Below are 22,507 nucleotides of genomic sequence, written 5' to 3' on the forward strand. Positions count from 1 at the left end.
TTTTGGAGTGCCTTTGGACTGTGCACTGTGGAAGCATTATTGGTCTCTTCCATTGTAGCTGTTTGAATCGCTATGTCTTTCACTTTACTTTGGCACATACAGGTGCAAGTACAGGTGCTAGAGATGGATAAGGGAACACTGGACGTCGTCTGAGTCAAAGCGTCGACCTTAGTAACAGGTTTCTGCACTGACAAAGCATAAGAAGTGGCAAAGACAGGGGGTTTCATTGCCTGATAGTCCTTTTTTGTTTCTGCGTCAGGGATCCGCTTGGTCCCTTTGATTTCCTGAATTTTGCGTTCCTCTGCAAAAACAGGGCAGGCTCGGCTCCCGACTGGATGGCTTCCAGAGCTGTTAATAAAGACTGCTGGAGATGAACAGTCCATCATGGGCTGCCTTTTCACACTTCCCAAAAGTCGCTTCGCCTCTGCAACTCAGCATTCTATGGCCAAAACACTGGCATTTGAAGCATCGCATAGGGTTAGGTACATAGGGCCGAACCCATGATGTGTTCAGGTAGCATTGGAGAATTGAAAGTCACAATAAAAGTGGCAGTCTTCTCAGTCTCTCCATTGTTCTTGTGTGTTCTTTGTTCGACATCTGTGATTCCCTGTGGTGCCCATTCTTGTTTGAGTTCAGCAACGTCTACATCCCTAATATCATGGCAGGTCATCACACATTTGCTGGAGTTAAGGGAGTTACGCAACTCAACAATGATGTCGTACTCACCCAATTTCTGTGACTTCTTAAGGAGTTCCACCTGCTTTGCCCGGTTAGTCTCAACAAGCAAGGAACCACTGCGCAACCGCTTAATAGACTTTAGGGTACCAGCCAGCCCTTCTAAGCCTTTATGGATATAGGAGGGGGACACTTTTTCAAATGCCCCCTCCTTCCTCTTGATCACTACAAAGACACTGTGATTCATGACTCCTGGAGCTCCATTACTGACAACAAGTTGATTATCAGGATGACTAGCCTCCCTCATTCTTTTTGATGAATGGGTGTGAGACCTCCCAGGCGGTACACCCTTTCTGCTGGGAGGAGAAGAACAAGATTTCTAGGGTTTCATCTCGGTCCCATGAGCAGCTAGGAAAATAAGGTTCCACTCAGACAGAGCCCCGCATGCCTAAGTAAGCCTTATACAACTGAGGTGTGGCAGGTTCCCCAGAGATTGCTTGCTAATGACTGTTCCACCTCAACGGCCATGCATCTCATCAGCGCGCAGCACACCTTGAGACTGAGGGTTTTTTTTATAGAGGTTTATTCCATCCTTGTAATCCGGGCAATCAAGCCAAGATCCCCATTCAAAGATCCCCATTCCCTGTGATATACAACATTCCACTGCCGCACCGCATGGTAGTTGCTGAAGCATGCCCAGACCTTACAGTGTCAGGGGACTGGCAGCGCTTACCAGTCCACAGCTCAGGAACCCCGGGGTGACCAAGCCCGTACCCAGCAAATGAATGCCGAGCCCCTGGGGTTTAATTAAGGTTCTAAGAGAATAACTTTACTACTACACCTGTTACTGGTTGCCTTGGAAGAGCTTGAGATCTGCCATCACAAATATACCTACAGCTACAGCTATTGCTGCTCCACAATTCCACAGTGCTCCTACTGACATGTGCGTGTCTTAGTAATCCTCATGTCTGCATATATCCATGTGGTGTGCATTATTTATTTATTGTTGTTTGTTGTTGTGGTCTTCAGTCCTGAGACTGGTTTGATGCAGCTCTCCATTCTACCCTATCCTGTGCAAGCTTCTTCATCTCCCAGTACTTACTGCAACCTACATCCTTCTGAATCTGCTTAGTGTATTCATCTCTTGGTCTCCCGCTATTTATTTATTTCTTATTTTATAGTTTCTCTTCATTAAATTTTTTTCATACCTATCATCCTCTTATGTAGTTTGACACTTCTCGTTAGTCTTATACTTTCCTTTTTGAATCTATTGGTATTATTTTGACAATCAGAGCATCCACCTGATCTTAAAGGCAGAAAGTTGAGTTGTTTTTTAGAAATTCTATGTGCAATAAATGTAACTGTAGTCCATAACCTCTGATGATTTACAACTGTCTGCAAATCACAGTCTAAGTAATTGGAGCAACTGGAAATGGGGGCAACTGAAAACAATATGATCAGTGGAAACTTCCTCTTCACATTCACAGATAACTGTGTGCATGACATACTTATCAGGAATATTTATTTATTTATAGTCCCTGGCACCTTGTGGTGTACAATGTACAAAGATATAGGACATGGTTTACAGTAGCTGTGTAGTGACTGTTTCATTTTTTATAAGACATAAAACAAACGGTATTAAAGTAAAATATTTCCAAATATGGGTGAAATAATGAAAAGATCGTATGGCATTTATTGGCTGGGATATCCTCTTAGGGATTCGGCCGCCATATCTCAAGTCTTTTTAGTTGACGCCACTTCGGCGACTTGCATGTCAATGATGATGAAAATGATAATGAAGGACACACAACACCCAGTCCCCTGCCGGGAATCGAATCTGGGCCCCCTTACATGTTAGGCGGTAATGCTACCGCTGCGCTATGGAGGCAGACTCCAAATATAGATCACAGCCTGTTAAAACATGCAGCATACCTCAAATAGGGTGCAGCATACCTCCAATAGTGTTAATGTCACACACACACACACACACACACACACATGCAGCATACCTCCAATAGTGTTAATGTCACACACACACACACACACACACACACACACACACACACAGCCTGTTCTTAATGCTTGGGAATATGCTACAGACCTGCCTTTGGTGTCTTATGGTACTTTTATTGTCCCATTGAGGCTGCCATTCCTCTAACCTCCACACTTGTAAGTGTCTTTTATTAGAAATACGAGCTCTGTGATCTCATACACTCAATCACACTGTTAGTACGCCAACCAATACAATGCTGTCCTGTAGCATATCATGATACCCTTCGGGCATATCCCAAGAATCATTAGCAGACCACCGACAGGCGTTGTGCGAAAGGTACCTGTTATCCACAGGAGAATGCTCCAATACATTTGTTACAGCACTGTAACAGCAATTCACAAATAAGGAATGCCTTCCACGATTGAAACATTTAAGAAAGTTAAAGTTCTTTTCAAATCTCATTGCATGAGTAAGTTACTGTGATTCAATAATATCCTTCGACAAGGGATATAAAACACTAATAGTGGCATTTTAATCCATTGTGCGTAATGAACTTCACCCACTCTGTCATGAGGCAGTACTAATAATGGGACAATCCATCATCATCAAGGGGAAGGAGTAATCATCAGTGAAGTGAGCAATAAAGACAAATAATGTTAAAAAGAAAATGCTTGCCAATATTCTGCAAAATTATATTTATTTGATCAAGAACTGGCTTTTGACTTCTCAGGCCATCTTCAGGTGACAACTGGATGTTACAAACGCAGATAACATGGCATGCATCTTACACAGATATTATTTACACAGATGACACAAAAATGTTAACATGTAGTGTTTACACAGGAAAGTATCAAATTTCGTGTCACACACAAAAATATGTACATTAATTAAAAAAAGAAACAGTGGTACTTCTTGCGGAGATACATTTAACAAGTGATGAAAAATAATTTACAATTTAAACAATAGAAACATCAGGTTGGAATACCAAATATGTTAGAAAAAGAGTAGACTGCTACTGACCTTAAGGATGACATGTAGAGTTGCAGATAGGCACAACAAAAAGACTGTTACACATTTAACTTTCAGGTAAAGCATTCTCCAGAGAGGGGGAAAGAAAGAAAAAAACATGACACACATTCATACAAACAAGCATACCTCATGCACACATGACCACTACATTCAGCAGCTCAGACCAAGCTCCGGTCCAAGCAGCCAGAGATGGTGGCCACGTGTGCATGAGGTGTGCTTGCTTGTGTGAAAATGTGTGTGTGTGTATCAAGCTAAATGTATAACAGTCTTTTCGTTGTGCCCACCTGCAACTCAATTAAGAATTTATAGTTTCAATCTATTATTAGTAACCAAAACTTAATTTACAAGAAAACTGAGTTTGATTATTTAACACTAAGCTGGCATTCTGTGATTTCTGTTTGTTGATTTCCAGTATTTCCAGCAGGATCATCTTTCTACTTTTGTTTACAGAATGCAATGTTTCACATTCTATTAGGGAAAGGCAAATAGAAACAAGGCAGATGGGTAAAAAGTAAGTAAATTGTTCACCATTTCAAAAGTAATTGCCATAACTGTGAGACAATACATTCAATGCCTTCATGAGAAAATGTTTGCAGTTGCCGACAGAACCATGATAGTATCCAGGTATGCGTATCTTTGTCTGAAGCAAACTGGGGCCACGAATATCTTTTCAGGGCTCCAAAAATGTGGAATTGCATGACGAGAGATCAGGACTGTGTAAGGGCTTCCCAGAAAAATTTCTGCAGCATAGTTGAAACAACCTTGGCAACATATGGATGGATGAACAGTTTGCACAAACTGAGATGCACCATCAAGTCCCTAGTGCATTTAATAGAGCTGGAGTCACTGTAAACTTGGTGAAGCCAGAGTTTGGAAAGAAGTAAATAAAATTTCTCAGACGTGTGATTATGTAAAAAGGGACTGAACCTCACCCACAGAAGATGAAGACAACTGAGAACTCCCCTGTATCAACATATCAAAACAGTTGCCATAGGGTTTGCTGTGTTCTACCATTGCTTTTCACAACATACAACATTTTGTCACCTTACCTATTGAAATTACTAATGGAAGACATAATAAGAACCTGGGGAGTGGAGCAATAGTAAATTTTTGAAGATATTTATTTAAACCTGTTATTAGCATCAATTCTAAACATCTGGATTTGACACAACGATTTTACATGGGATCTGGCAGCAGGAAATTTAATACCAGTTACCATCTATTTCAAACTACCAGGATGATGGTAAAAGTGAGCACTGCACGAATTCCATCACCAGCAAAGCACAATACACTGTTACTAAGAGAAAGTGTTGTCCATCACTGGCATTTTAATAAGTTTCAACACTATCTGCTTGGAAGACATGTCACTGTGTGCACAGATTACAATACATTATTATTTTTGATGAAATATAAACTGACACACAAGTGCCTGACAAGATGGGGACTCACACTTCAACAGTATGACTTTGAAATTGAATATTTACCAGGAAAGAGAATATTATTCCTGATTTGCACTACAATTACGTGAAAATCTATAAGTAAATACAGGACAACCAATGGTGAAAGAAATTTGTATGAACAACATCAAAAGTGTAGCAAGTGTGAAAGACATTAAGAAGTTACTGAGGCACATTAATGTTGAACAAGATGCAGACGAGATCTTGAAGATGATGAAAGCTACCTTAGAAGTGAAGATCCACACCTATTAATGTAAGCATACTGGACAACACATGAATTCCGATCACTGGAGATTGTGGACACCTAGCACTGCAGTAAACACATGATTTTTAAAAACTTAGCTCATAGGGTACATGCAGTGCTGGAATGTGAGCTCTCTGTCACAAAACAAACTTACCAACTAAATAACACAAGGGATTCATGTATCATGTGACACCTGATAAACCAAGACAGTTAATAGCATTGGATTTTTTCATCCACCAACAAAAGCTAAAAAACACTTTTTGTAAGTACTGATAGAATGGTAATAGCGAAGGTGAATGATCAACTTCAATTTAGTGGGAGAAATTTAGGAAAGTGCAGCTCATTCATGAGCAAGACCACATACAGAAAACTAGTGCGATCCACTCCTGAGTACAGCCCAAGTGTTTGATATACCCACCTGTGGAAGACATCAAGATAATTCCAAAGCAGGCTACTAGATTTGTTACTGGTAGGTTTTTATCAATACATGAGTATTACAGAGATGCCTTGTGAACTCATATGGGAATCCCTGGAGGGACGATAACATTCTTCTCGTGGAATATTATTGAGAAAATTTGTTTTAGAGAACCAGTATTTGAAGCTAACTGCACAACAAATCTACTGCTGTCAATGTACATTTCACCTAAGGACCACAAAGATGAGATGAGATAGTTTGTATGGTGGCATATAGATTGTTAGTTTCCCCTTGCTTTATTTGTGAGTGGAACTTGAAAGGAAATAACTAGTAGCGGTACAAGGTGCCCTGTGCCACACACCGTATGGTGGCTTGGGCAGTATATTTGTATATTACACACTGTCGATGTAGTCTTAGAGGTTTTCTCAAAAAATGTCAATTTCTACCTGTTGCAAAAAGCTACCAGTAGGATAATGATAAAGAAATCAACATAGGATTATTTCGTGCATACAAATAAGCCAGACATTATCTTGATAGATCAACAGTTCTGATCATGTGAATGGAAATGTTTTTAGAAGAAAATAATTTCAAACAAATTCTAATCTCTGCTTATCATCCTGGATCCAATCCAACTGTGTGTGCAATTCATAAAATTGTATGATTCTGTAGAACATCTTGTGGAAATAATCATAAAAATTGGGACGAAAAAATTACCTGATTTTGAAAGTGTAGTTAACAACATGTGCCATATTAGTAATGGTTTACCACCACACACTGTGTTACTTGGGATAAAAGCAAGCAGTATTTTTGCACAATGCCTTTGGTTTCTGCCTGTAAAGGAACTCCTGCCAGAAAACCTTCTCAAAATAGCATTATACATCATGAAACAAAAAGCAGCTGAAAACAGACATGTTCAGGATAAATTAGTGTGGCCTGTTACGTATGCAGTCTGTGATTTGATCCTGGTTAAGTCCCATACCAAGTCGTTGAAGGACACAGAAGAAATCTGACAATTTCATTATTGTTACTTTTGATAAGATAGTGTAAATACCAGTAAATGGAGGCTTGGATAGAACAGAAGAGATAAGTTGGCAGAACTACAAACTAACAAATAAACGTAAATATTGTGACAGAAAGATTTTGTATTTTATCACTTACCAATACTAGAATTTCGTGAGCTGCTTGGTTTGACAACAACAACACTGGGAAAAAATATCTTCATCTGTGAATAAACCAAATCAATATCATTTCCACGGAACACCTTTGCAAGAAATGTTCCACCTGGCTTCAAGACATGTGATGTAATATTAAATGCAGCTAGCAACAACTGCGATTGAACATACTCATCAAGATCATGTAGACCAGTAACTGCAACATAAAATCACAATCATCAATCACTACCAAAATTTAGTTGTCTCATTTCCTCACCAGCAATTAATAATCACATTAGTAAAACACACACACCTGCACCCACATATATTCATAATGACTAGACATAACAACATTGTATGAGTGTGAATTTCTTGGAGAGTGTGTGTATAAAGCAAATGACAGCTGTCTAGGAGCTATACTGATACAACATTTTCAATAAAGTCAGAATCATTACAGGGACTGCATTTAATTTTCCATTACATGTATTTAGCATTTTGAACTACAAGCAATGTTTCTCACAAATATTGGCAAAACATGTTTAGGCTATTCGCAAGCCTGAGGGATGTCATCACTTATTTATGTTGGTTGGAGCTACGTCAAGGCAAAATCCGACTGTGATTATTGGAGTGTAGGTAACAGTTTGGGTAAGCTTCAAGTAAACAACTGAAGATATCAAGCCTATTGTTCACCTATAGAGGTATGCATGGAAGTAGGCAGCTCTAAGAGACGTGTTCTCTGCACTGAGAGACAGAGAAAAAGTTGCATCATCATCCCTGTCTCTGCTCTATGCTTCATTTTCCAGCTGTTCCCTATCCTGGTAAATGGCAATGCTGGAGTGAGTATAGGACTGGGTCACTGTGTCTGTTTCTGGGTCTCCCTAATAAAACTTTCTTCTTGGAAAACTATTGCTATCACTTCTTAAAGTAATATTCTTTGTACTTCCTTTATAACATCCACAATGAACCCTTACATTTACCTTCACATAATAATCACTGCTAAATGTTGTATGTGGACCCTGATGTGCATGATACAGGCAAATGCAGCAGAATAACAATAGTGGTTAGTGTGTCAAATGGTAACTGCTCCTTGCCATTGTACATCACACCACCACCACCACCACCACCTATCTTTCTACATGCACACCACTTTAGGGTGAAAAAGGGTTTCTCCCTGAGTGAGACAACAAGCTCTGGATGAAGCTTCCACTGAAATATGTTTTTGTTGAGTTTAGAGAATTGGGCAGATGAGGTGGGAGTGAGGGGGAGGTCTGGGGGACACCCAATGCAATATTAATGTAGCACTAACAAAAGGAGAAGAGGATATTTTGAACCCAGGGGGCAATATTTCAAGATCAGACTCCTCATAAAAAATAGAAAGATAACATTAATGGGTACCTGGAAATGTTTAATTTTCAAGAGATGATAGTATCTCATTCTTCAGAAAAAAATTAAGGCCTAGCAGCCCATGAAGCAACATTGCAACTAGACAGCAACTCTGATGCAGTGCAATTGATGCTGATGTAACAGCACGGATTCCTTAAGCCCACTCACAGAAGTACTGCTTATCCACAATGTCATGATAAAATTAACTGGGCATTCAAAGACTCTGAAGGATGTTTACATCCTCACTGATTTTAGCCTAGAGTTGCTCAAAATGTGCAGACACAGTGCACAATTACGAGTCAACTGTAGCACAATTTGAAGAATTTTGAGGGTGCAAATTAAGCTGATAGGATATTTACTGACTGCTTATACAATCAAGAGTTGCAATAATTAACCAATTTCTTGCACTAAGTGATAAGGACTTGCCTTATATGAAAGGACCCCATATGACAACAAAGCTTTCAAAGGTGCAATGGGGTCAGACATTACAAAAATAGTTTTCTTTGACCACCCCCCCCCCCCCCCCGCCCTCCCCTGTACCACACCATTCCCTTTGAATGTACGTCCAGCTCCCTTATTCTGTTGAACATTCCATTCAAAGAAGCAAAGAAACAAGAAGTATGAAACATCAAACAAAAAAAGTCTGGTTTGAAATCTTGTAGAAAATAAATATCATTCTGAAATGTCCAGTTATATGGGTGATTTTGTTGTATTACCAACAGGGAATTTCAACTTTATAACTACACACATGTAAGTGTGTGTGTGTGGTGGGGGGAGGGGGGGGCGTTACAGTTTTAAGTGTCAACGACACTATTTACATTAATGGATGGTCCATTTTTTGTTTAAGATATATACATTAGCCAGCATCAGATATTATAACTGTCGCAATCTCAGTAAAATCCACAAATGGTGAACATATGTAGTACAATGCTCCATGTTCACTAAATGTCCATCATGGTGACATAGTGTCTGATGCCATTCCTGCACCTGTACTACTACTGCAAGAATGTCAACATTAACTTCAAATTTTCCCATTTGTTTGCAACACCCTGTCTTGTCTTCTCCAAGTACAGATGAACCAGATCTGCTCTGCACAGACAGACATCACCAATTTGAGAAAAAAATTCTCTCCTCCTCATTCTTTTGTAAACAATCCATGCCATTGCCATTTGCCATAAGCAGTTGTAGTTGTATATGGACCCACAGAGAACTCTGAACACCCTTCTACAGACACATCATTGCAACAAGGATTTGTGTGCAGAATTAGGTTTTATTCGCATTCCAGTACACAGCATTAATCTGAAATCTTATTACAGAATGCACTTCCCACAGAGAGAATGTTCATTCTTAATTAATGCATTACATTTTGTCTTGTAAACTGTAAACTACAGCCAAAATCACACATTCTGAAAGACTATACCAGAAGAGGAACGTGATTTCGGGAGACACTTTTTTAAAGTTAGCATGCGTACAAAACATTAATTATAATTAGGCAAGCTATCGGAGACAGTGGCTCCTTCTAGAGTGGCCAAAAATTTTTGAAAACAACGGACATAATATGAAATAGGATTCATCTGGGCAAGAGAGAAGAGTTCTAAGTGTTAGAAATTGCTGGATCGGCAAAAAAAAACAGACATTGGATAAAAGATAGAAAAACGGAAGAAAAGCAAAGACTAAATTTATAAAAAATCAGAAAAATTCATACGAAAATCGTGAAAACAGATAATGGTTAATAAGAGGTAATGAGTGGATGATCTATATGATACTAAAAAAAAACTGGAAAAGAAAAAAGAAAAAAACAGATGACATTTCTAAAATTGGGTAAACAGGAAGCTAAAGTCATAAAAGAAAACATAAACTACTTGGCTTGGCAATTAAAGAGATGTAAACGCATGTGAAAGAATTACATATAAACCAGTGGAGGAGTGGGGGAGAAATAGCTGTCAACTTTGTGAATAAATCAGTGAAAGGCAATTGGGAGAAGGCCCTGCAGTGTAGTAAACCATAAATTGTTGTAATCAAATTCGTAAATAACAATGGAATTGTTAAATGCAAATGAAAGTGGACTCAACTATGTGCACAGAAATCAGTATTAGAAAAGATGTAAGGGCAAAGTGTTGATTAATCTTGGTGATACAGATAAATAAACAAATGGATTAGCACTTAAGGTAGAAAACAGATGACAGTTTAAACAAGACAGATGACAACGAAGATTGGCAAGAGGATTACATAAGAAGGAATGATGACCACATGGGCAAATACAGCATCAAAAACAATCAATTTTTGACAAAATAATTTCACTGGAAGGATAAAAAAATCTACTCACCAAGTGGCAGCAGAACACACACATAAAAGACGGTAATAATTAGGCAAGCTTTCGGAGCCAGTGGCTCCACTCCCATAATTTCTAACACTCCAAACTGTTCTCTCTTGCCATGATGAATCCCATCTCATATTACTTCCGTTCTTTTTGAAAATTTCTGCCTGAAGAAGGAGCCACTGGCTCCAAAAGCAGGCCTAGTTATAACCTTCTTTTATGTATGTGTTCTGCCACCACTTGGTAAGTAGATTTTTTATCTATCCAATTAAATTATTTATATCTAAAAACAAAGATGCTGTAACTTACCAAACGAAAGTGTTGGTATGTTGATAGAGACAATAACAAACACAAACACACACACAAATTTCAAGCTCTCGCAACCCACGGTTGCTTCATCAGGAAAGAGGGAAGGAGAGGGAAAGACGAAAGGATGTGGGTTTTAAGGGACAGGGTAAGGAGTCATTCCAGGCCCTGGAGCGGAAAGTCTTACCTTAGGGGGAAAAAGGGACAGGTATACACTTGCGCGCGCGCGCACACACACACACACACACACACACACACACACACACACATAACCATCAGCACATATACAGACACAAGCAGACATATGTAAAGGCAAAGAGTTTGGGCAGAGATGTCAGTTGAGGCGGAAGTACAGAGGCAAAGATGATGTTGAATGGCAGGTGAGGGATGAGCGGCGGCAACTTGAAATTAGCGGAGGTTGAGGCCTGGTGGATAACGGGAAGAGAGGATATATTGAAGGACAAGTTCCCATCTCCGGAGTTCTGACAGGTTGGTGTCAGGGGGAAGTATCAAGATAACCCGGACGGTGTAACACTGTGCCAAGATGTGCTGGCTGTGCACCAAGGCATGTTTAGCCACAGGGTGATCCTCATTACCAACAAACACTGTCTGCCTGTGTCCGTTCATGCGAATGGACAGTTTGTTGCCGGTCATTCCCACATAGAAAGCTTCACAGTGTAGGCAGGTCAGTTGGTAAATCACGTGGGTGCTTTCACATGTGGCTCTGCCTTTGATCGTGTACACCTTCCGGGTTACCAGACTGGAGTGGGTGGTGGTGGGAGGGTGCACGGGACAGGTTTTACACCGGGGGCAGTTACAAGGGTAGGAGCCAGAGGGTAGGGAAGGTGGTTTGGGGATTTCATAAGGATGAACCAAGAGATTACGGAGGTTAGGTGGACGGCAGAAAGACACTCTTGGTGGAGTGGGGAGGATTATTTTGTCAAAATGTGATTTTTTTATTATTATATTAAAACATAAATTATCTAATCTTTTGGAAAAAGGTCATACTCAAATGGAAAATAATTTAGTTCACAGTTATAGCGAACACAAAAAAAAAGGACACAAAAGTTTCTCTTTCAGTCTGTAAGACCACAATATATAAGTAGGTGAGGAAAAAACCACAACTATCCAAAGATAATTTCTTAGGTGACATCTTTTTCATTATGAGATGGCTACATTGTTACTCATTATATGGTGGAGATGCTGAGTCAAAGACAGGTACAACAAAAAGACTGCTAAACAAATGAGCTGGCTAGACACATTGGTCGTGTGTGTGTGTGTGTGTGTGTGTTTGCTTAGCCGTCTATTTGTTGTGCCTGTCTGCGATTCAGTATCTCCACTAGATGTTGAGTATCAATCTATCTTTTTCATAATATTGTCATTATTCTACCCTGGATTTTCCATTGTTTGATTTCTTTCCCATTAACGATGTAGAGGATTATAACTTAGATAGACCTTGAGGAGTTGTAGAAATGAACTACTAACATGGACCTGAGGTAACTACTCTGACCACTCATAAAAAAACAATGTGCCTGGAGACATTTTATTCCCATTGTCACACAGAAGTAGACTGAAAGTTACAAAAGCCTAAAACATTAATTCAGAAGGAGGAGCTTATTGTTACTATTATCCCATATGAGGTCATAAGATCCTGAAATCAGCCATGCTTTCAATAACAGTTTAAAGCATGTTGACTGTTGGAAACAGCTTTTACAATATTGTATAGCATATCAACTACAATTAACTCCAACAAAGTATTTTACCTATCTTTCAGATTATATAATTAAACCCTTTACCATGTGTTGACACACAAAAATTGTGTTTTATGGAGCTTTCCATACTGTGGAAAGTTTTTTTTCCACTTGTAGCGACACATTTTGCTACAAACACAAAAATTATCATATATTCTTACAAAAACCAAACATGGTGGTTAAATTTAGATTTGTTTGTAGGTTATAACCATTAATGGTATAGGTATTGTTTTTACTCTTTTTGTTGCACACCTGAAAATGATGAGAGTCAACCAGAAAAAATCCTTCTGAAACTGATGTCCAGTCATCTCACAGAATTAATAATTAATTAATTAGGTAATTTTTTCCTCTCAAAAATTAGCTTCTTTCACTAATAACATCCCTAGAGAACAAGAACTGTTGTCTTGTGGAAGCAGAGATGGAAACACCAGACCATCGAAGAAATTGCGAGCACACAATGCACTTTGCATGGAGAGATAATTACAACACCTACAGAACTCTACTTTGAACAAGGTGAAACATATTAGTCCCAGCACTTGAGAGCAAACTAGCCAGAGTTGTGTAACTGAATATAAACATAAGCAAGTAAAAATATGAGGGGCAGCTTCCTATCTAAAATAAACTTCAAAGTAAAATATTAAGATTTTCCAGTAGATTACAAATGTATTTCACACTCAAACATAAACATGTAGCAACACTACACATACCATCTGGTGCACCATCACAAATGACAAGATCTGCTGGACATCCATCAAACTCTTTTATTATTCTTTCAGCTGTATTGGTGTCTGTTATGTCACCCCGTATGCAGATAACACCAGGAATTGGGGCCATTGACTGCAAATCCACTGCCACTATCTTCACACTATCGTCTGCACTCTCATTTTTGGCCCTTCAAAAAAAAGTTAATAAAATATAATTAGAACTTATATTTTTCAAATAAGAATAAATTGTTCTTCATTGGTCTTACAGTTTCAGGTGCACTGTGTAATTCATTTAGTAGCACATTCATGTACCTCACAATCAATATGTGCACCAAACGAAGATTATAAATAGCTCTGAAGAAAAGGCAGTTAACACAGCATACTTCCCCAACAAAAATACAATGATAATACACTGCTGGCCACCCTAAATGCAACACCAAGAAAGACAAGAGGTAGCACAACAAAATTAATTTTGTAGATAACATGTTGACCAAGTATCAAATGATTACGTTTACAGACATCTGTGACATGTGGTTCCTGCCAGAATCAGTAGCCAGAGTAGCCGCCATTGTTGGAGATCACTGCTGCCACACGTCTCGGCATTGGGTCAAAGAGACGCTGGATGTGTTCCTGGGGTACAGCAGCCCAAGCAGCTTCCACACGTTGCCAAAGATCATCTGGTGTGGCAGCTGGGGATGTAATCTGGGTCACTCGTTGAGCAACCTTGGACCACATGTTTTCTATCGGCAAAAGATCCAGAGAGCGAGCCGGCCAGGGAAGCAATTCAATCTGGTTATTGACAAAGAACCTTTGGACAATGCATGCCACGTGTGGTCGCGCATTATCCTGTTGAAATATGGCTGTGGCCGAGCCCTGAAGGTAAGGAAGGACAACTGGCTCCAGCACCTCGGATATGTAGCGCCGGCTATTTAAAGTACCGGCAATGCGTACTAGAGGCATGCGAGAGTTATATCCAATACCGCCCCATACCATAATACCCGGTGCAAGACCAGTGTGGCGGTGCATAATGCAGCTGTCCAGCATCCTCTCTCCACGGTGTCTCCACACTCAAATCCAACCATCGTGGTGCTGCAGACAGAAGCATGCCTCGTCAGTAAAGACAACGTCATTCCATTCTGCCGTCCACATCCATCTGTCATCACACCATTGGCGACGGAGACGTCTGTGGTTCTGCGTCAATGATAGACGAAGCAATGGACGTCTTGTGGACAGACCACTCTGCTGTAAACGGCGTCAAATGGTACGCGCAGACACTGGATGATGCGTTACGGACGCAATGTGCTGTGCTATGGTTCGGGATGTCACTGAGCGATCTGTCACTGCCATGCACACAATTTGCCTATCAGCACGTACAGTGGTGCACCGAGGTGAATGCGATCGACCACGTCGGTCCGTCGTACCCTCCTGCATCCAACGGTCACATATCGGCATTACAGTTGTTTGGTTTTGTCCAACACGACTAGCGATTTCTCTGTATGATAATCCACAATCTCAGTAAGCCACTATCCTTCCTCTGTCGAACTCGGATACTTGATCAAAAGATGTTCGCTGTTGTCTACGAGGCATAACTGATCGTCTTGTGAAACAACCACAAGGTAAACACACGTGCCGAACGTACACTCGTCGAAATCGCCAAGCCTTAAATGGCGCTATGAGGTGGCGCCACAGGCTTGCGTGATGTGCGTCTGCGCTGAAATTCTAATCAGTTACATATCTCATCGCTGCAAACTCATGGTGTAAATTTCACTTGATTCGGATGCTTCCTTCAGGGTGTTGCATTTACGGTGGCCAGCAGTGTACATAAAAGTATCTGTTCTATCCCAATGACATGTGTGTAGGTTGCTTATATTGTACAGAGAGTGCGCATACTAAGTATGCTGCTGCTGTGACCACAATATTAAAGTTGACACTGATCATGTCAATCTGCTGCTGTGAAAATGGAAACACCAGCACTTCACAATTTGAGTGCATAAGGAGGAATAAGGAACTTCTATCAGTCAGAAGTTGTGTTGAAGCGACTGAAATGTCTATCATTCTGCACCACAGTCTCACAATGGTGATGAAGATTCGCCCCACCTGAGGTGAGCATCTGCACATCTTCCATGGCCCATTCAGATGCTGTTCAGGGTACTCCAAATTGCCTGAGGCTTGTTGAACCCAGAGAATTTCTTCTGGATGCAAGGCAGTTTCAGCATTGTGTGGGGCAATTCTGTTTCCAGCAACGTTTCCATTTATCAATGGTAATGAATTCAGTGTCTGTGAGAGTCCTGATTGTGATGAGAGTGGGATGTCTCAATCTTAATCTACATCGTTCAACATTGGGAGGTCAGTGTTATCAGCAGTACCATGCTCTTTCATTTGATATCAGGAGTTGGGATGCGGCGCAAGATAGGTAACCAGTATGTGGGAGTAGATCTCACTGATCCACTAACAATGCGCATGGCCTTGTTAAGTTGTGCATCTATCTTTCTTATGTGTGGACTATGAAGCCAGATGTGCACAATGCTCTACTGCTGAGTACACCAATCCTAGTGCTGGTATCCGAAGAGTGTCTGCTGACTATCCCGAATGAGTGCCACAGAGTTTATGGAGAATGTTGTTTCTGCTTTTGGGATTTGCAGATAGTCATGTCAAGTGCTCATTAAAAGGAAGTGTCACATCTAATGTAACCCCAAGGTATTTTGGATGCATGTTAAGATGAAGTTTGTCTCACTTAAAACAGACACCAAGGGCACTTTGCGCCAATCTACTGGACGTGAAATTTCTGTTTTATCTGAGTTTGGTTGTAACCTCCATTTACAGAAATATTGGTTTAAGATGTCTAGATCAGAAGTTAGGTTTCTTCAGCTGTTCCAAAGGATTTGTGTTAGGCAGCTATTGGCCAGTCATCCACATAGCAACACTTTCTGAACTGTGTTGGAGGAATATCCGATACACATAAATTAAACAAGAGAGGAGCAAGGGCAGTTTCCTGTGGTAAGACATTATTCAATGCTCTTTGACAGCTAGTGTCTCTTTCTGTAGTTACTGTAAATGTCCTTCCAGCTAAGTTTTGTTGTCTGTCTGCATAATTCAAGTAATAATAATTTATAAAGCAGTCCATGTCTCCAGACTGTGTCATATGCTGCACTCAGATCAACAAAAGGAACTGATGTTTTCTACTTTGTTTGGTATGCTACTTCAATAACTCTCGTTAAAGATAAGACCGGGTCAGCGCAGCTCCGTCCTGGTTGGAATCCAGCTTGCTCTTAGGTAGGTTCTGAAAGCTCGCTGGACTAATCTGTTCGTACAGAATTCTTTCAAGGAACTTACATATAGCGCTCAATAATGCAACAGGGCGATAGTTCTTAGGCTGGTCTGATGCCTTGCAGGGCTTTAGTATTGCTATGATTTTTGACTGCTTCATTTTTTGTAGGATTGAACCAGATATCATAATGTCAGGGAAGAAATCCATCAGCCATCTTTTTGTGTAGTTCCCACTGAGCAGAATAAATTCTGGGTGGATTCCATCATTATCAGTACCTTCCCAGGATTTACAGTTTTAAGAGCAACAAAGATTTCAGGTATAGAGAAATTTCTTGAAAACTCAGATTGTTCATTGCTGTTCATTTTGAGCAATGGAAGTTTGAATCTGATGTATTTTGTATGAGTTTTAAGCCTTGATGTTCTTGCTGTGTACAGTAAATGTGACATAAATCTATTAGCTGATGTATGGGTGTTGTAGTTTACTTTAATTTTGTTTCCATCCAACTTCCTTAGTAATGACCATGCTTCTCTACTTTATGTTTGAAAACTGAGTGATTCAACAATATCTGTCTACCTAGTATATCTTGCTGTAAAATAAATAAATAAAATCCACAGAACAGTTGTTGGTTTCACCAGTTCACAACCGAATTGATATCTTTTAAACCTAACCTAGAGTGCTGATTATGTTGCAAAACAGTTTGTTGCCATAACATACATTTCAAACAAATATTAAAAATCTGTCAAGGCTACTGTGCCCATATTTTAAGGAAACCACAAATAATCTGTGAAGAAAACTGAATAGTTCAATATTAGCACTTGAAATAAGGTGCCTCTTGTCTCACCTCTCACTGGTAACTTAAAACTATCCACCCACTGGCTGTGCAAAACTGATTCATTAGCAACCTATGTGCCATAGAGGAAAAGCACCATGGGTGACACTGACCCGTTTCTAGACTTTTACTATGAGGCCATTATCGTAACCACTGAGGCAACTCTGACAGTGTATAATCTGATTGAAACTAGTTGTCACTTGACTGCACAGCTTCCATCACCTACACACCAATGAGAGCTGTGCTTGCAGTGGCACTGTCAGCTCCCATTGTGTTTCCACTTCTGCTGTGTTTTGCTACCCCACATATTGTGCCAGCCAGTCCTCAATGAGGCATCATAGTAAGGTGACTCTTGCCTTGTGATGTGTAATGTAAGTAATGGAAAGAGAGGCATACCACAGTTTCACATCACTGAGAGACTTTCAAAAAGTAGCAGACATGTCATGATTATATACAGTCAGTTGCATGAATTCATGTGTTACTCAAGGGAATATTTTGAGAGTGGGAGGGATAGAGGAGCGTCTTCTGCTCCGTAGGATAAAATGGTGGAACAAACTGCAGCTGCCTACAAATCAATGAATACTCAGTGATAAGAATCTGTAAGGAGAAAGTCACAAAGAATCAGGGGAGTCATCTAAATTGGTGTCTCATGGAAAGAAGAAGCACCTTGAGAAGAAAGTCACAAGAAGATGTGATTTGTTGCCAGATATATGCATATTATTCAAAAAAGGAGTAACCAATACTCAAAAAGGTACAAGCTACCTTCGTAGCAGGGGACAAGCTGGCGATGCCACTTTCTTAGGGCATTAGCAGGGACAAATGCTGACAATATCATTTGGCTTAATGAAACATGGGTGAATGCAGGACACAGTTTTTTTAAAAGAAATGTTGGACAGACAATACCATCAGTGGTAGTATGGCAGGTCAGATTGGTAAGAAAAACAATAATAGTAGTACATGATGAAATTGCAAAAGATTCCTTTCCTAACTGTCTCCTGTTATTCAGATCAAACAAGACCTCTGCCTAAGACGAAGTGATGAATCACAACCTTTTGTGAAATGATCAGAAGAATCTGTGCTTGAAAACTTAATGAAAAACTCTATAAATATTACTGATAATGCTACAAATCATTTAGTTATAGAATATAAGGTACCCACAAAGACAACGAAGAAGAATAAACATTGTTTGCTGGCTAGTGAAACATAAAATACAGTTTAACAGGAACTTGACAAGGGCTGAACTGTTAAAACTTGTGTCAAAACATATGCCAAAGAACCCTGTTTACACTGTGGATGAAATAACAAAATAAAAACACAAACATAAAGTGCTCAGGTTGTCTCCTCACCATTGCCATTTCAAGGCAATACCAAACAGATTTGGGCTCAGGTTCAACACCATATTGCTACAGAAAATTAAAAAAATTATGTTGACTGAAGTGGAATGCTTTTTGAAGACGCAGTTAAAAAACTGACACCAGAAGACTGGCAAAAGATAGTGAACCCCATGAAATGAGCGATACAGGAAGCAAGGAATAATGAAGCAGTGTTACAACATGCATCAAAGACTTGATAATATCTGTCAGTACGAGCAGTGACACCAGTAGTGCCACTGAATCTGAATTAAGGGCTGTTTTCCCATTGTTGGATTAGTGTACAGTGCTCTTTAATTAACCTCTTACTTCCATTACATCGTGTGCTCATGAATTTATTTTGATCAGTTTCTCTTTTCTGTTCTGAGACTAAGGAATAGTGTTCAGGTAGCTCCCATCATCTCCTTTTGGCAAGTCAGATTGCTTTTTAAATATATTTCATTTTTTGTAGACACTGAGAAGTTATTTCATGTGTATAATAACCTTCAAGGCATGCAACCATAAGAAGGAAACTTTTCCAGATATGAAAATTTCCCCTATTTCAATAACTAACATAACAGCAGCCCAAAAGTAAAATTTAGAAAAGATTTTTGATGTAGAGATACTGTTGCCAAATGAGAGCAATAATACACATAAATTTCAGAATTTTTACTTTTTTTGTGAGATAAGAGACTTTAAACTTCATATTTGTTACAAGTTAAGTATTGACACAACAGCATAAAAACACTGCTTTCAGAAGCTTGTGTACATGAAATGTAATGCCATACGAAAAATTTAAATGATTCATAGCTGAGTGAGATATTTTAGTAATGAACAAACGAAAGTGCTGCTGTGAGATCAATAGTTTTCAACATATGAGTGGGGAAAATTTCATATGTTTCAAAAAAAATTATCGTAACTCTTGTCTTAATTAAAACTAAGAACAGATTTTTGACAGGCTTAGGGACACTACAGAATTTATATTTTATGTGAATTTGAGTATTTCTACTTAACTTTTCTGGATAGTTCTCAATACTGTCATTATTCCATCCTAGATTTTCCACTGTTTGATTTTGCCAACGAGTTTAAATTAAATTACAGATACAGAATTATACTTATACCAAGATACTGTTCTCTCCCAATATTAATTTCATGCATGAAATTATTTGTCAGAGAAGCCACACAGCATGAAAAACAGAAGAAAACAAAGTGAATAGACATTACATAAAAATAGTCAACATACAGACCATTTAATCAGACAAATCCATCAACATATTAGTCATATGATGTTTTAGCAGTGGCCACTCTACAAATTAATCATAGTGTGTGAATGGAAGCAGAGTGCAGTTGGTATATGACCAGGATGCTATGTACAGTCTGCAGAGCCTGTATACAACACATCAGCATTACTACTTACTCCGTGCCTAATGTTTACTACACTATTAAAGACATGTATGGTACTGAATGAGAACAAATCTATGGGAGTAATGTATTGATAACACAAATTTATAAGCATGCAAAATGTATCCTGATTTTTCAGTTATGTTCTGCAATGGTGTGGACAAACAGTTCCCCCTCCCTCAGTAATCACAGCATTTCTCTCAATAAATGCCCACAGTCACTGCTCACTAACAAAGACATCATTTGGAAATGCAAAGACAGTGACATGAAAATACATTTGGTAACAAAGACACTTTATATTGCACTAAAAGAAAACTGTTAGATAGTAAGATTATTCAATTGAAAATTGGTGTATTTTTGTATATGTTACTGTAAAAGTAAGATAATTATAAGTAAATACATCCAAAGATTTACCATTGTCTCCTAGTAAAAGTTCGAAATCTCTACATAGTATGAAATTTCAAACTTTTACCACACCGTGATGGTCAGTCTTAGGTTTCACCAGTTAATTCTAGGATTTACCAATCATCTTACTTTTACAGTAACATATATTCAGATTACTTTACTTTTAATTATGGCTTTCCACCTAATATCATGTGGCACTTCAAAGTTCAGTAGCTTACAAAAGTATTGAGATTCAATGTTTAGCTCAAATTTACATCGGAGAGAACAGTAATCCACACAGAACATTCTGACATTGCCTATCCAAAGGTTCTATATCACAACACAGCAAGCTATGGAATTTAACTATGATGCTCCTCTACTATCATTGTTAGTCACTAGAGTACTTCTTAATCATCCAAACTCATCTACTACCAATATTTCTTTCCTCAAAAATGAATATATTTTACTTGTTAGTAGTAACTGTTCTTGTTGTGGCTCGCCGATCATTCAAAGTGCCGCCGCGCAATTACGCGCATCCTCTACGTGCGGCGCTGTGTGCCAGCCATGCAGCAGCTGTGCCACCTAAGCGGCCAGCCGAGCAGCGGCCGCTAGACTGGGACTCAGTGCTCATTCGAATGCTAACGTGTACACATGTCTTGCTTGTCAACTTACTCTGTGACTTATACGTGTTGTGTCGTTCTGAAATATATTTGTTAAACTTGACGTTATAACAACTGGCGACGAGGATGGGATTTTTCCTTTTCACCGTTGACCCACAGGGTTCCATGGCTACTGTCGAGCAACTATTGCAAAATCTCCTTGAACAGCAAACGCTTCTAACAGCAGCGATTCGCGATTTCGTCGTGGCGTCAAATGCGGGGCGTTCCTCGTCGTTGGCTGTACCTCCTTTTCCTCCTTACTACAAGACGGTGGAAGACTGGTCTGATTATGAAAAACGTCTTTGACAGCACTTCTTGGCATTTCATGTCACGGACGAACAACCATGTAAGTCTCTGTTCCTTTCCTGGATTTCGCCTCAAATGTATCGGTTGTCGTCGCAATTGGCTCCTTTGAAGAATCCTGCATCTTTGTCCTTTGCTGAAATGTGCTCAGTTCTGTCTGTCTACTTTCAAAAGCAAACACATGTGGTAGCCTCTCGTGTTGCCTTTTATCGTTGTCAAAAACAGCCACATCAATCCTATCGCGCTTGGGCTGCTGAACTTCACGGCCTCAGTTGAAAGTGTGAATTTGTTACTGACGTTCACAAAGAATCCTATGCCGATTCCATGGTACGGGATGCTATTATCCGGTCAGTGCCCGACAAAGAAGTTCGGCAACGTGCCCTTCAGTTGGTGAATCCGACTCTAGATGAAGTTCTCTCCATTGTGCAGTCTTTTGAAATTTCTCGCGCCACTGGGGCGCAAATAGAGGTGTGGGGTGATGTCGGGGAAATACAACCTCTGTGCGCTGTTGACGACGCGTGCGGCGCGTCCCCGACGGCCGACGTGGCCGCAGTGCACTCCCACGCGCAGCCTCGGCCTAGCCGTAAACAACCCTCTAAGAAACTGCAGCAAAACCCCCGACAACGTCCTTCATGTCCGCGGTGTTTTACGAAACATTCACGTGAGGATTGTCCCCAACGTTGGGCTGTGTCACAATTGCATAAAGAAAGGTCATGTGTCTTCCGTTTGCAAATCCGACCGCATACATGATGTTCATGAACATGACGCTGATTCTGATTCTGTGTTGTCTGTCAATTGCACTTCTTCCCTTTCAGGGAAGTTATTCCTCACTGTCCAAATCCCTGGGTGAGATGTTCGCATGCAAGTGGATACCGGTTCTGCTGCCACT

General features: G+C 39.8%; 1 protein-coding gene across 6 annotated transcripts in view; it reads right to left on the reverse strand.

Moving 5' to 3' along the window:
* The window catches only part of LOC126196252 (putative tRNA (cytidine(32)/guanosine(34)-2'-O)-methyltransferase), a 74,626-nt gene that overhangs the window by 13,873 nt on the left and 38,246 nt on the right, over positions 1–22,507 (reverse strand). For all 6 annotated transcript variants that reach the window (XR_007538793.1, XM_049934552.1, XM_049934549.1 and 3 more), the window contains exons 4-5: positions 13,429–13,613; positions 6,972–7,181 (exon numbers count right to left, since the gene is read on the reverse strand). Coding sequence is in view for 5 of the 6 variants with exons in the window: in XM_049934552.1 (XP_049790509.1) it covers positions 6,972–7,181; positions 13,429–13,613 (395 nt within the window). In the remaining variant the exon portion in view is untranslated. The remainder of the gene's footprint in view (positions 1–6,971; positions 7,182–13,428; positions 13,614–22,507) is intronic.

The sequence above is a fragment of the Schistocerca nitens genome, chromosome 1 (assembly GCF_023898315.1).
Source record: "Schistocerca nitens isolate TAMUIC-IGC-003100 chromosome 1, iqSchNite1.1, whole genome shotgun sequence".
Lineage (NCBI taxonomy): Eukaryota > Metazoa > Arthropoda > Insecta > Orthoptera > Acrididae > Schistocerca > Schistocerca nitens.